Source organism: Lepisosteus oculatus, chromosome 5, assembly GCF_040954835.1.
Source record: "Lepisosteus oculatus isolate fLepOcu1 chromosome 5, fLepOcu1.hap2, whole genome shotgun sequence".
NCBI lineage: Eukaryota > Metazoa > Chordata > Actinopteri > Semionotiformes > Lepisosteidae > Lepisosteus > Lepisosteus oculatus.
In genome coordinates, this window is record NC_090700.1 from 20,756,116 (window position 1) to 20,770,145 (window position 14,030).

A 14,030-nucleotide genomic window follows, 5' to 3' on the forward strand; every position below is an offset into this window, starting at 1 on the left:
TGTTGGTCCTGCAGGAGAACCCTCAGCCCTGTGGAAGAAATTAAACAACCCTTTTACTCTTGAAAACCTTGAAGATCTGATTTCTCTGAAATGTAGCTGTGAAAGAAACAATTATTTTAACTTCCATTGCTGAAGAACAGCTGTTTCATAAAAAATATTGACATATAAAAGGCTCACAGGACAAAAATATAAAGGAACTCCCATAGTGCATTACAATTTTAATTTGAACACATTGAATACATTTGAAATCATTCAAAACAGAAATGGTTAAAATGCTGCACAGGGGTTCCCTCATCTCAGTCAGTAGACAAACAATTGCACATTGATGCAGTGAGACCCTCACATCTTTCCACTCTGGGTACCTTGTTTATAATATTACATTCTAAATTGTACTTTCTAAACTGTTCAACATATTGGACCTTCTTTAAAGAGATACAGGAAGGTTTCTTCACCTTGACCGGCTCTTCTGATGGCCAAGCATGAGCAGAGGCTCTTCTGTTGCTGTTGCACTAGGAGGCCTGAAACACAGAGGCTTAACAATCAGAGCTACTGGGCATAGTGACACTGAAAGTACAAAACATTATGGCAGCTTATTTCCTGGTGACAATCGTAAGCATGGCGAAGAAGAAACTGGTACTGCAGTAAAGACACAGAAGGCATCTGGTACAGAGATTTGGAACATGTCTCATACAGGCATTTTTTTCTGATTCTGCTTCAGAATTCTGTACAAGAGTCTTTTTTACCAGCATGAGATAATATGACAGAGATGTGCCAAAGTGTTTTGGGGAAATCTCTGGAAGAATATCTTCTCAATCAAGGCAATTTCAGGTAATATCAACAGAACTTCATAATGACTTAACTCCTACCTCGAAAACAAAACATCACTAGTTTAGTTATGCTCTTACCAATAAAGATAGCAGCACTCTCTCGAACCCATGCCCATCTGCTCCTTGCAAACTTGAGGGCACAGTTCTGATAAAGGCTGACTTGGGTAGGGAATGTCTTTATCTGTACACAGGAAAATTAAACAGAGAGTGAAATACCACTCTACTAAGTGGAAAAAGCCTCCCTGTGACAGACAACACTCTATTACAGGGCAGCATGTGGGAGTACACACCCTCATCTCAGGATTAACTTCACCTACTGAACACTACTGGCACCATCTATTGTGAATTGAGTCTGACATTTGTGATGTTATATGTGAAGTCATCTACAGACATTTCACACAGTACACTTTAAATTAGGACACACACTGTTTTGTTTATGCAAAGCTTATCTTAGTTACAATTAATGGCAAAAATCAGACGGAATACTACAGCAGTTGCAAAGGTAGAAATGCTAGGCAGCAGTCAGTGCCTTATGAGTGCCCTCTTCACATTCCATCAATCCAGAAGACAGTCCCAGGAGATCCTCACTCACCAGGATGCTGGCCATGTCCATAATGAACTGGATTACATTCAGCTCCTTGTCCTGGCTTAAGCTCTCCTCCAGAAACGCTTAGATAACTGGGAAGTCCATTGATGGAACAGAGGACTCAGAGCTGTCCTGAAGGCCTAGAAAAAGCCAGACCAATTAAAACCAGGGTTAATATTCACACAGGAGAAAAACTGAAAAAATAAGATTGGTAGTTTACCAAAAAGATAAACTAGCACTCAAATATTTTTGTACAACAATGATAGTACCTGTAAGAAGTATTTGGATTTCTAAACTTGCTAGAAAACAATGAAGGTAATGACTTTTTTCTTCCTCAATTTCAAAGACCACTCATAAAAGACTTGGGGAAAAAAGCTGGTAGGTTTTATCATGAATCGTGGGACAAAAAGGCCAATTAATGTGAGGCCAAAATTTTTGTGAATCATTGCAGCTGGGTGAATAGAAAATTTGTAAATGTCACATTCACAGAAACATATTTTTAAGATTTGGATTTTTTAAGACATCATGTGCTTTGTGAAACATTGCTCATATCCCAAACTGCTCAAAAAAAGCCATTTGGTTTGGTTATGATTCACAAAGTGGGACGTATGCACCAACCTGATGAAAGAAAAGTCTGACTGTGATTTCAATTTATGCATTGCAAGTATGTGGTCTGTACAGCTAAAGCCTGCTGTTAAATTATTCTTCACACAATTCACTTCAAACATAGTGACATCATTCAAAGATTTTGACAGATAAGTTATCTAATATTCTGCTTTGGTAAAGTCAGAAAATGTATGTAAGTCTTACGTAATCATTTTCATAGGCAAATTATTAACATTTTAATTAAAAACAAATCGGATATGAGGGAAATAAATTCACTGAAGACACAAAATATTCTTTAACATCTGTATTTTGAAGCTTAAAAGTGACAATAATAAATGTGACAGTAATGTGACATTTATTGTTTTAATTATTTTGAAGACAAAGAAAAATGACCTTTTCTGTTTATTCCTTGATACCACAAAATCTTAACAGTATTTGGCAACACATATTTTCTACCTCTCAAAATGTTCAGACTGGTCAAGAGAAGAATGGCACAACTGACTGAGACTTTATGGAAACTGTCAGCTCTAGCTACACCTGTAAGAAGTACTGAAATTTTGTTAAACCCAAAGGTGTGTCCTGCGCAGCAGAAAGTCCAGAGACGCCACTGTAGTCATCTTCTGTGGTACAGGTATGTGTCTTTACCTGGGTTTACTCTGGAATGGGGTCAGAGAGGTTGAGCAGCAGGATCACCAGGGAGCTGTGGACTTCTTTTTTCATGTCAGCATCCTCTGAACCCAGCCTGACAAGCTGCCCTATAAGAAGCATACAACCCCAGCTGACTTCATGGCTTTCCTGTAAGAAAGATGCAGCAAATGAGGGGTATTTTACAAATACAATCCATTATCTTCCCACTTCTGTTCACTTTTACATGCAAAAAATACTTGCTGTTAACTCCAGTGTCACTGTTGCTAACTGTGCAAATACTGTGATTGATAAATATGAATTATTACATGTAACAATTCTCCTTGGATTTTATGGAGAAATACATTTGAATAATGGAACCCCCAAAACCTACACTTTCCAGGCAGAGCTTGGCCCTTTGGTACACACAGGGCAGCAGCAACTTGGCCTGACTTTTCTCCCAGTCTGACATGATTGTCATCAGCACTGATAGAGCCCGCAGGACAACTGGCTCCACATGGGTTTCCTGCTATGCTAGGTTTGAATCCTGTGCTGCCAGCTGCTCCTTGCCGTATGTGTGTGCCTGAGGAATGAGGGAAAGATTTGAGTCCGATTAGATGTATGTGACAGCTGGGACAAGTGTTACAGAGAGATATAAAGCACTGCCACACTGTATATCGAGCACAGTATTGCTATTTAATCTGCCAGTCCAGCAGCAGACAAAGACTCGCAGGATGTCAGGAAACTAAAGGGAACAAGAACATCAGGGGCCAATCACTTTGCTGCTATGGAAGCTGGCATAAGACTTTGAGTATTTCTCTCGCTGGAATATCCTTGTGCTGGTCCTGGTATCTTAAATTACAAAAACACCTTTTCTTTTCAGGAGCTGAAAAGGGGCATTTCTGAAGGAGACCCTATGATTAAGCAGTTGTGTCCCTGCTCACAGATCCAGCACAGTGAGTCTCTCAGTTAGTAAGAGGCAATGGTACTCTAAGAAAATAAAAAGCGGTCAGTGCATCTTTCATGGACTTATTAGCACTCTCCTTCTCTAGTACGCCAACAGACCACATGAGGGTGCTGAAAGTATAAGGCTGTTGTCTATGAATGATGACGATGCTGTTATGTCCTCACCATGCTGGCCAGCTCCTTGCTTTGAGCCTGGAAGAGGTGTGTGATGGTGATACACACTGCACTGGAGCAGCTGGGCTGGGAGTCCAGCAGCAGCCTGTCAAACAAACTTCTTTGCATGATTTTCATCTGGTGCTGAGGGAGCAATCAACTCACCAGCTGGGAAACAGGGACAGAGAGAGTATCAGGCTCCATCTCCTCAGGACAAGCCAGTGCAGGAGGTATCATTATCTTGGGACTAAGTAAACAGGGAACACAGAGGTTCAGACAAGACAATACCTTCCTTCAGGAGGTCACAGCAAATGTAACAACACACTAACAAGCAGGAACCTTTTGCCACCCCACTATGTTGAAAGAACAAAATTTGTGATGGAACTAAACCAATTACCTGAAAATCTCAATCCCAGTCCAATTAATAATTAAACAATATAATGAAGTAATTACAGACACACTAAGAAACACCAAAGTAAAGCAGTTTTCAGTATTTACTGCTTTGCACTATAATTTTCAGACTGCATGCCAAGGTCCTTGCCATGGCTGTGTTAGAGACTGGCCTTACCTGAGTGACAGCAGAGCAGGAGACCCTGACTGTGCCTTGGTCAAGCTCCATGAAGACTGATTCTTTCAGACCCTTGAGATACGTGGCACATCTTTTGTGAGCTCCACCTGCAGAGAAATAGCATGGATTTAACACACAGGATACAAACTGTCTCTTAGAGATTCTCAGATATTTTAGATATTAATTCTTGCTAGACAAAGATCTCATTGTCCACATCAGATAAAAGGTCACTGTCCATTAACAGTCTTGAAGTACAGACTCTCTGAATATACAGTACAGAAACACCATCGATCCACACTGTTTTGAGTTGTTTTTGTTTGTACTGTGAGCTGCTTCATTTTTACCTTCTCCCCTCATCCAGATGTCCAGTACTGTGATGACACACTCCATTGCCTTCTCCCTGACAGATGGCTCTGTATCACAGCACCGGGGGAAGAGGAGTCCTAGGAGCTCCCCAACAGGGAACATCAAGTTATTCTGGGACAGAGAACACATTCCAGAGATGAGTCTGATGAGTCTGCTTCAGCTGCGGAATTACATTTATGGCAACCATGAACTGATAGTTTCCCTTCAATTCCTCATATCATGTTGTCACAGGTGTGTTTAATTAAGAAGAGATTTTCCCTAAAAAGAATTTCACTTTGTTAATATACAGTATAACCCAGTTTGTCAGGCAAAGCTATTTGTAATATTTCCTAGATCAGTCCAGTAACAGCAGGTCCCATGGTAACAGATGACACACTGATGTTGCTGTTGTGTCATACAGAAAGCACCACATTCTTTCTCACCATGGGATTAAAGTTCTCAAGGTAGAACAGGAGAAGGGCTTTTGTGATTTCAATGGCTCTCACTCTCTCCCAGGTATGGGCAGAGCTGAGCCAGGCTTGCATAGGCTGAGGAAAACAAGGAAAAGACAGTGAGTGTCATGATAAAGTAAATAACAGTTTTAAAAAACAACAACACAATTAGTATTGTTCTAATATACAATGCTCACACACTCCTTTAATATTTACCTTGTACACAAATATAGGAGATTTAACTCCATATTCAGTCAATATGTACCAGTAAGAACTACAGAAATATTATATTATATATAGCTTGTAACTTTTGAGACATCTACAGTAATTGGCAGACAGAATGAAAGTCTGTAACACTCTGATACCAGTTTTGACCTCAAGTGCTTCCTGCAGTCCGGCTGTGCTGATGTTTTGCTGCAGTGTGTGGAGCAGCAGGTACAGGAGAGACTCAGCAAAGTCACTGTACAGCACCTACCCCACACATAGCACAGCCGTTAAGGCTTTAATGGGCAAGTACCAAAAAACTTTGTGTGTTAGTGTATTTTGTCTCAAATAACACAATTACATAAGTTCTTTCAAAACTGTGTGTTTATTTTCCATTTTACAAACTATACCCCACAGGATACGGTGCCCATTTGGGGTATACATCCGAACTGTTTTTGGCAACTGCTCACATAGTCAAAAGAACCATAAAACCATTAAAACTCACTAAGTTTCATGTTTCATTAAAAAAATGATGCCAAGCATACAATACACCCTTATCCCTACATGCTGTGGTGTTTAAAAAACTACAACTGGTGTTAAAACTTAAAACTTACAAGTTACTCTAGTGTTAAAAAATGTAAAATCATACAAAAACCCCAATTCATTTGGGCAAAAAATTGCTACAGTTCATTGTTTTTTTAATACTGGTACTATGAACCTGTCCTTATGTTCAACAGTATTTAATCAAAGATGGAAGCTGCGTAAGCAGTTGCGTGCATTTTGTCCAGTGACAATGCAAAGCCTAACATTACACTTCTCACACCTGATGGACGTCTGTCCATCAGGGCACATCCTGCATCTCCCTTTCACAGACAGAACTGGGTAGTGGCTGTTTCCATCGTAGCACATTTCATCTATAGGCTGTGAGACCTTTGGCTGCTTGACAACCCTCACTGGTGCATCATTCTCATTTCCTAGCGAAGGGCGGCCTCTTTTTTGTTTTTCTGGATAGATGAGACCTTTGGCAACATCTAGCCTGAAGGCCTTCAGTTTCTTCAGCTTTACTGGACCAATTGCTGCTGCGTCATGCCGATAGAGCAACCATGCATTATTTACAGCAATGTCTATCAGTTGCCAGAATATGCAAAGGTACCACCGATGGGACTTGGCTGGAGTGTGATATAATGCAATCATCATGTCAGCCAAATCCACACCTCCCATGTGATGGTTGTATTCTGCCACGATCTGTGGACATGGGACAGATCTGTTTTCCCTTCTTCTTTGAGAAGCGCTTCACTTCACCCACAGGCATCACAGAAGCACATGTGCTAACCAAGGTGACTGTTTTGCTGTCAGCCCATTTGACTATGGCAAGCTGTGCATCGTTTCAACTCGGTAGTCAAAACTACCTCTTCCTCTTTTCAGTAGTTCTCGATCATCTTCCAGTTTGCAGCCCATCAAGCGATTCTTTCGAATGGTTCCCAAACTTCTGAGGCCCATGGAATCCTTCAAATAGGTTAGCAAGAGATGTGAAGAAGTTGTCAAAGTAGACCACACAGTCAGGGGGGTTCCTGATGGTTTTGCAAAGATGCAAAACTACATTGGCCCCTAAGCCAAACTCTTTGAGTGGAATTTGTGTAGCACCATCAAATGTAGACTTCCCCATGTAGACAAAGAAGTCATACACAAAACCAGATACCCCAGCACGCAGAAAGATCTTAAAACCCCATTTCTCGGGTTTGGCAGGTAGGTACTAGCGCAGACTTCCAGCTTTTCAACCTTTGTAAGGCACCATCATTTCATCAATCGAGAACTGATTTTCACTTTCAATTTGTGAGCATTTCGTTCTCATATGGTCTATCACAGGCCTGATATTCACCAGCCGGTCTTCTTGGGACTCAGGGACCAGGTTATTTTGGAAGTGAAGCATTCTGGACAAACATTTGAAGTGCTTAATTGGCATGACATCTGCTATTTTGTCATATCTTGTATCACTGGCCCAGTAATCTTCCATTGCAGGCATTTTCACTACACCCATGAACAATTTGATACCTATGAATGCTTTGATTTCACTGATGTTGGTGTTTATGCTTCCACCAATCAGTTGGCATGAGTACAGATTGGTCTGATCAGCAATTAGTTCAAAAATCTCATTATCAAAGAAATTGGAAAAATAGGTTCGTGGAGAAAAGATTCCATCTGGTGCCATGAAATATGTTGGTGTTGTAGCTGACTGGTGTTCAAAATCTGCTTTTTTCCACCTAGAAAGGAATAAAATATATAATGGTTTATTGTAAACCACTCCCTTTTTTGCTCACTATACATTCTATAAATAACATGTATTACTTCCATGGACACATTCTCTGTGGTCAGTTAGCAGTCTTGGACATAAAAGTTTTTGTCTGGTTTCCAGTCCACATGCATACATTCATGTGTACACACCCACATGCACACACAGTATATAGTGTTACTTTATCAACAATATCCTATTTATTGGTTTACATCACCTAAATTTCTTAATTTGCTTGGACAGTTGTCCTCCTTCTGCTGCCTCATCACTACAGCTACTGTCACTACTGCTATCCTCGCTGCTACTGCTGCTATCTTCTCTTCGGCCTTCTGCACATACATAGGCTTCATCATCTTCCTCACTTGTCCCTTGCTCTGAATCTGAAGAGCCATCAGGTGGCAAGACTACTGGCTGAATCCCTCTCCTAGACCTACTATAAAATATCTTTGTGGAAATTCCCTGAAATAGTTAGTAAATTATATTAAAGTTAATCAATAATGCAAATGTATGCGATGAAAGAATAAAAAATAGCATTTCAGTTGTTGTTATTTAATATCTAATACTTATGGCCTTTTAAAGAACAGGCACCCATAGTGCTATTAATGACTGTTTTATGCCCCCATTTAGGCAACGTATCCCAGGGGATACAGATATTTACTGTCAGATTTGGAGAACAGTACAAATATAATTCAGATTGTTTTTCACATTAACATGTCATATCATGCTTAAAAATGAATAGCTTTTAAAAATGTGCCCCACAAATTTGTGTTATGTATAAAATAAATACAGGTACTTACCATATGGTCAGTGAAGCCTTCTCCATCTTCCATCATGACAGATTCAGAAAAGAGTGACAAGTCTATCCCAGAATGCTCAGATGAACTCACATTACCTAAGTCCTTAACACATGACTCCCTCGTATGTTTTAATTGGATAAAAAAAACACATGTTCCTAGCCCCTCCCACAGTTGATCAAAATGACAAAACCCACTAAAGAATAGAATTAAGACATCAAAATACATGATGTCATAAAGATGAATATACTGTATACAGTATATATATTTAACAAAGGTTATGTTTCAAAATGAAATAGTTAAAGTCATCTGTCCAACCTGTTTGTCTCAAAGGACACCTTAAAGTGACAATATTCTTATGACATTTACTAACATATGTGTCCTACACTAAATTCAACACAGTTGAGTGTGTCACTCCTTACCTGGGGCTCAGGCCCACTGCAATCCTCTGGAGACAATGTGAGCACAGCCTTTGCACACATATGCAGTAAGGTATTGTGCACATCAGGCAGCACTGGGTTGAAACAATTGTACAACAAGATACAGTTAGAGCAGACACAGTACTGATCAGTTATCAACTTTTAGTTATTGTTTGTATAAAAAGAGCTGGAATTCTGTGAAATCATGTAATTTTACTGCTGTAAAATGTGGAATTAAATGAAATAGTCTCACTGCAGCAGCTGACACTGACCATCATTGTCTCCAGGAGCTGGGCTTTGGCTGGGAAGCTCGGGGCCCCAGTGTGACTGGAGCTCAGCACGGTCTGAGAGATCATCCCCACACTGTGGCACAGGATCAGTCTGATGCTGGAGTCCTGCAGGGGGCAGACAGGCACTCCTGGAGTCTTTCAGAGCAGGTAGAGGGTCAGAGAGTGAAATGTGCACAACTGTTAAAACTGTTTTTGTTTTCAGTGAGAGATTATCATTCTAACAGTTTAAGTACTTTCTTTAGAAGATACACTTTGCACTTTCTTTGTCTTGAAAAGTTTTCTTGTCTTAAAGAAAAAAATATGTAGTGGCTAATATTTCATCAGTTTGAATTTTGATTACCCAATTAGCACAAACAGTTTATGAAAGTGTCAGGGCTACTGTATAATCAGTGATACCTGGAAAGGGTATGAGATACTGAGTTTGATCCTGTTTAAAGACACATTATAGAAAGGACCCGTTAAGATTATACCCTCAGGCCTTTTGTTTTTAAAGGAACACTAAGGTTTTGCCTACCTTAGTGGTGAAATGTTGTCTGACTCTGCCAAAAAAGTCAGTCTCCATTCTCTGTTGCAGGAGCCCTCCTGGTGCTTTGAGAGCAACATGCCTATGAGTAAAGGATGAGAGCGATGGTAAAATCACTCTTCAGGGAAAACCAATACAGTGCAGATGGAATCTTCTCATTAGTCATTCTGGCTGTTTGTTTAATGTTAGTTTTTAAGAACTGCATTTATACTAAAATATACCAGATGAAAGTAAGTAACTAGTAATGCACTAGTCAATTGCAACTAGTCATCTAACAAACAACTACACCAGCAGGTTTGAATTTGAACATGTAATACAGCAGCTTTTATTTCCATTGATAAATGATATACTGTAGATTCAAGAGGAGATTGTTCAGATGAAAAAATGAACACTATTTTGGTTTTATGTACTGTATAGACAACATTTATGTCTGTAGTACTATAAAATTAAGTCTTGTGCATTTTCAGGGCTACATTTCTTGCACTTCATCTAAGAGTTTTTGTTCTTCAATGCACCCTTACATTTGCCTACACAACTAATTCTCTGTGTCCCCAATTTGTCAATATCCCTACTATGCCCTGAGAACTACAAGTGTAAAGTCCCATCACAATAAAAAATACAATAGATCTATTTAATCAACACCCAGATATGACAGAACACAGTTCATTGTGGACTTAATTTTAGTTCTCTTCACTCCACAGGATTTCTTAAAATTCACTGTAATCTACTAAAGACTCTAAATGCATTATCTTTAATACAGCAACTAATAAAACATTATAGTAAAATATAAACATTAAAATTTTAAAATGACATTTTTATTAATAAACACCTAATACAAATTATTATTAATAAATGTGGTGTGAAATGTGGAAAGCTATCAGTTAAATATTTACATTTTCTAAGTGATGGAGGTATAACAGATTCATGACATAGTGACAGTATTTTGTCCACTATATTAGGGAACGTTCCAATATGTTTCAGTGTTCTGCTTAGTACTCGACAAAGTTGTTTAACCATATGAAGAGATGACTTTAGTTAGTCTCCTACTTCAGTAAACTCTAGAGGGCAGCAGCTTCACTTTTGGTTCACTGCAATTAAGAAACAGTTTTAGTATGAAGCTGCAGACTAATTTCAGCAGCCAAGTTCATTGTATTTGGTCTTTAAGGTAATGAACTACTGTAGCTGTGTACTAACCATGGGATGAACTCCAGCTAGTAAGCTACTTTCAGTTTGTTGCAATTGATCTTACCACTGCAGACATCTTTGATACAGCTAATATCCTCTGACGTACGCTATGACTGCAAAATAATAATAATAATAATAATAATAATAATAATATTTGTGAAAAGACAAACTAGTCTTTAGACATCTGCTAATTAGGTAGTTGCTTGTGAAAATCATTTAGTCCTGTGCTGTGAGCTAATGTGTAAACAAATGTGGAAGTGATTTTCAGTAGTGTGAGAAATGCGTGCTTGGGAAAACAACTGTGTGAGAGCTTAGAGTCATGTGCAAGATACACTGGGTAGTAAGTGATTTCTTCCTTGCTTTGCAATGCCCATACTTCAGTTTGGGATTTGGGGATTTTTCTTGCTATTTTAACAGAGGTTTATCTGCTTTCACCATAAAAGTGCTGTGTTCCTTACTTGAACTTCTGATGAACAATATTCATTTTAATACGAATATCATTTCAAATCCAGAAGAACAGGGCATAACTGAAAGTGTGTGAATAATTTTTCAAGGTACTGTAAGTGTCCCATTAGTTTAGTTCCAGCAAAAAAAGTATTTTTTCCACTTATGTTCACTTCTACTAGGAACAAATACTGAAAGGAAGGCCAGGGCTGTTAACTCCAATGTCACACTAAAGATATCACCTGCTACTCTCTTGGTAGAGATTTTGTGATGTTAGCAACAGTTGATATCTTTATGATTCTCAAACTGGCACACAAAAGGCTGCATCTTGGTAGAAGGGATGGCTGTGATTGTGCGAAAACCAAGAATGAGAACAGACACTGGCAGTGTCCAAGGTTTCAGTTGTGACACACTTGTGATCTTGCGGCCTTCATATACACGTTCCCACTAAAGTCTGTAAAGGCTTAGGGTTCTAAATTTGTGTTTCACAAGGTTGCTCACAATGTCCACCAATGCTCCCTTCTCTGAAGTCTGCTGAAGGGAATACCCCCCTCGCAAAATGATGACATCATGTTCTAGCCTATCAAAGATAAGAGAATAAAGTCATTACGTGTTAGTAAAATTCATCTTTTTACAGTGTTAAAACTCTTAATATTATACTGTATGTAAAACAAAATTTCATTAGTTCAGGTGGGTAGCTGCGTCAGCATGTGTAGTCCGCTACAATATGAATCTAAAGTAACCTAATGAAATTTTGCGAAGGAACAAGTAATAGGTTTATTCCATGCTGAAAAGAGAAGAACGAAAACACAATGTTTCGGCTGTGAAGCCTTCGTCGAGTGACACCTGAAGAAGGCTTCACAGCCACAATTTTGTGTTGTCTCTCTTCTCTTTTCAGCATGGAATTAACCTATTACTTGTTCCTTTGCAAAATTTCATTAGGTTACTTTAGATTCATACTCTAGCACCACGCGGGGTGCTTTAGCATGAGAACAGCGCCTTGGGGCGGGACTACAGGACTGTTTATACTATAGTGGGCGGAGGCTGGGAGAAAGCCTCTTCCCTTCGTGTCTGTGTGTTAGTGAAGGTACAGCGCTGTAACCCCTGTCCTTGTGTGTGTACCTTTCCCGGTTCAAGTTCAAGTTAATAAATGTGTTCAACCCTATTCCCTGAGTCCTATGCCTGCTCTATTCCGTACTGAAACCCGAATTCGTTACAATATTGTATGTATTCTAGGTACAACATTTTGACATATATCCTGGTGTCCTGGCCAAATTTCCCATTGGCCTTTACCAATCATCGCCTCCTAATAATCCCCATCTATTATTGGCCTCATCACTCTGTTCTCCTCGTCGTTGATAGCTGATGTGTGGTGAATGTACTGTGTGAATTATGGCTGCTGTCGCATCATCCTGGTCAGAAACTGACCTGATCAAAGTCACTAACAATCTTCTAATAGCTTCTGATTCTGGTTCTCTTTCTATACTCATTCTTCTTGATCTCAGTGCTGCTTTTAACACTGTTGACCATAACATCTTACTTTCTCGTCTTGAGACTGTGTTTGGAGTTTCTGACACTGCTCTCAAATGGTTCAAATCTTACTTCACTGATCGCTGTCACTTTGTCTCTCTCAATGGGTACAGGTCTGAAATTGGTCTTGTTAAGTCTGGTGTTCCTCAGGGCTTAATACTGGACCCCTTGCTCTTCAGCATTTACATGTTCCCACTTGGTCAGCTTTTAAGATCACATGGCCTCAGCTTTCATTTTTACGCTGACGATACTCAAATATACATCCATACCAAGCCTGACACTGATTTGGCTGTCTCTATTCTATCTAATTGCATCTCTGACATAAAAATTTGGATTTGGATGACTCAAAACTTCCTTCATCTTAACTGCGACAAGATCGAAGTCAAGCTTATTGGCACCCCCCATCAACCTCATAAAGCCAGTCCTGTAACCTTATCTGTAGATGGTTCTGTACTTGAGCCTCAATCAAAATTGAAAAACCTTGGGGTTATATTTGATTCTGGCTTAACATTCAACCCACATGTGCAGCATACTGTCAAAACATTTTTTTTTCACCTCAGAAATATAGCTAGACTACGCCCTATGCTATCACTAACTGTGGCTGAAAAGCTGATCAACACATTTGTGTTCTCTCGAATTGACTACTGTAATGCTCTACTCGCTGGGGTATCTAAATCTACTCTGAACAAATTGCAGTATGTCCAAAATTCAGCAGCCAGAATCCTGACCAGGTCTAGTGCAAGTGTTCACATTACTCCTATCCTGGAGTCCTTGCACTGGCTTTTGGTCAAATTTCGTGTAGACTTTAAACACCTCATTCTTACCTATAAGGCTCTGCATGGCTTGGCACCTCAGTACCTGTCTGAACTATTATCACCCTACTCCACACCTCGCAACCTTCGTTCTTCTAATTCTCCTATCCTTACTGTCCCCCAAGCCCATCTACATTGTATGGGTGAGAGGGCCTTCTCCTGTTATGCCCCCAAGCTCTGGAACTCTCTCCCCAAGGATATCAGAGAGTCACCTTCTCTAAGCTCCTTCAAATCCAGACTTAAAACCCTCTTCTTCAGAAAAGCCTTTACTTAACTGGTTTACTTCTTCACCCCTTTCTTAGTACCACCATCCAAGGTCTCCTCATTATATTGTAATTGTGTTTTATCTTGTGTATTCTTCTTATTTATTGTTGTTGTCATCCTGTATAGCGCTTTGAGAAGCCACCTTTAA

The 14,030-nt window shown here is 39.5% G+C and overlaps 1 protein-coding gene and 1 long non-coding RNA gene across 2 annotated transcripts; both read right to left on the bottom strand.

Annotated features, from left to right (window-relative positions):
- Positions 1-451: 451 nt before the first annotated feature.
- On the bottom strand, positions 452-3,277 carry LOC138239133 (uncharacterized). The gene is made up of 5 exons (XR_011189555.1): positions 3,038-3,277; positions 2,665-2,814; positions 1,420-1,553; positions 906-1,008; positions 452-518 (listed from the first exon to the last, which is right to left on the bottom strand). It is a non-coding gene; the product is annotated as an uncharacterized lncRNA (long non-coding RNA).
- A 478-nt stretch (positions 3,278-3,755) lies between these two features.
- Positions 3,756-5,232, bottom strand: LOC138239134 (maestro heat-like repeat-containing protein family member 2B). The gene is made up of 4 exons (XM_069189764.1): positions 5,119-5,232; positions 4,675-4,807; positions 4,331-4,437; positions 3,756-3,930 (listed from the first exon to the last, which is right to left on the bottom strand). Exons 1-4 carry the CDS (start codon positions 5,218-5,220, stop codon positions 3,919-3,921), a joined length of 354 nt encoding a protein of 117 aa, XP_069045865.1. The 5' UTR covers positions 5,221-5,232; the 3' UTR covers positions 3,756-3,918.
- Positions 5,233-14,030: the final 8,798 nt, after the last annotated feature.

Bases quoted from the DNA above. Each gene is read 5' to 3' on its own strand.
- LOC138239134 (XM_069189764.1), bottom strand. From the start codon at position 5,220: ATGCAAGCCTGGCTCAGCTCTGCCCATACCTGGGAGAGAGTGAGAGCC. The intron at 4,808-5,118 runs GTGAGAAAGAAT...TCTCTGTCCCAG, and splicing joins TTGAGAACTTTAATCCCATG to AATAACTTGATGTTCCCTGT. The intron at 4,438-4,674 runs GTAAAAATGAAG...ATTTCTCTGCAG, and splicing joins CATCTGGATGAGGGGAGAAG to GTGGAGCTCACAAAAGATGT.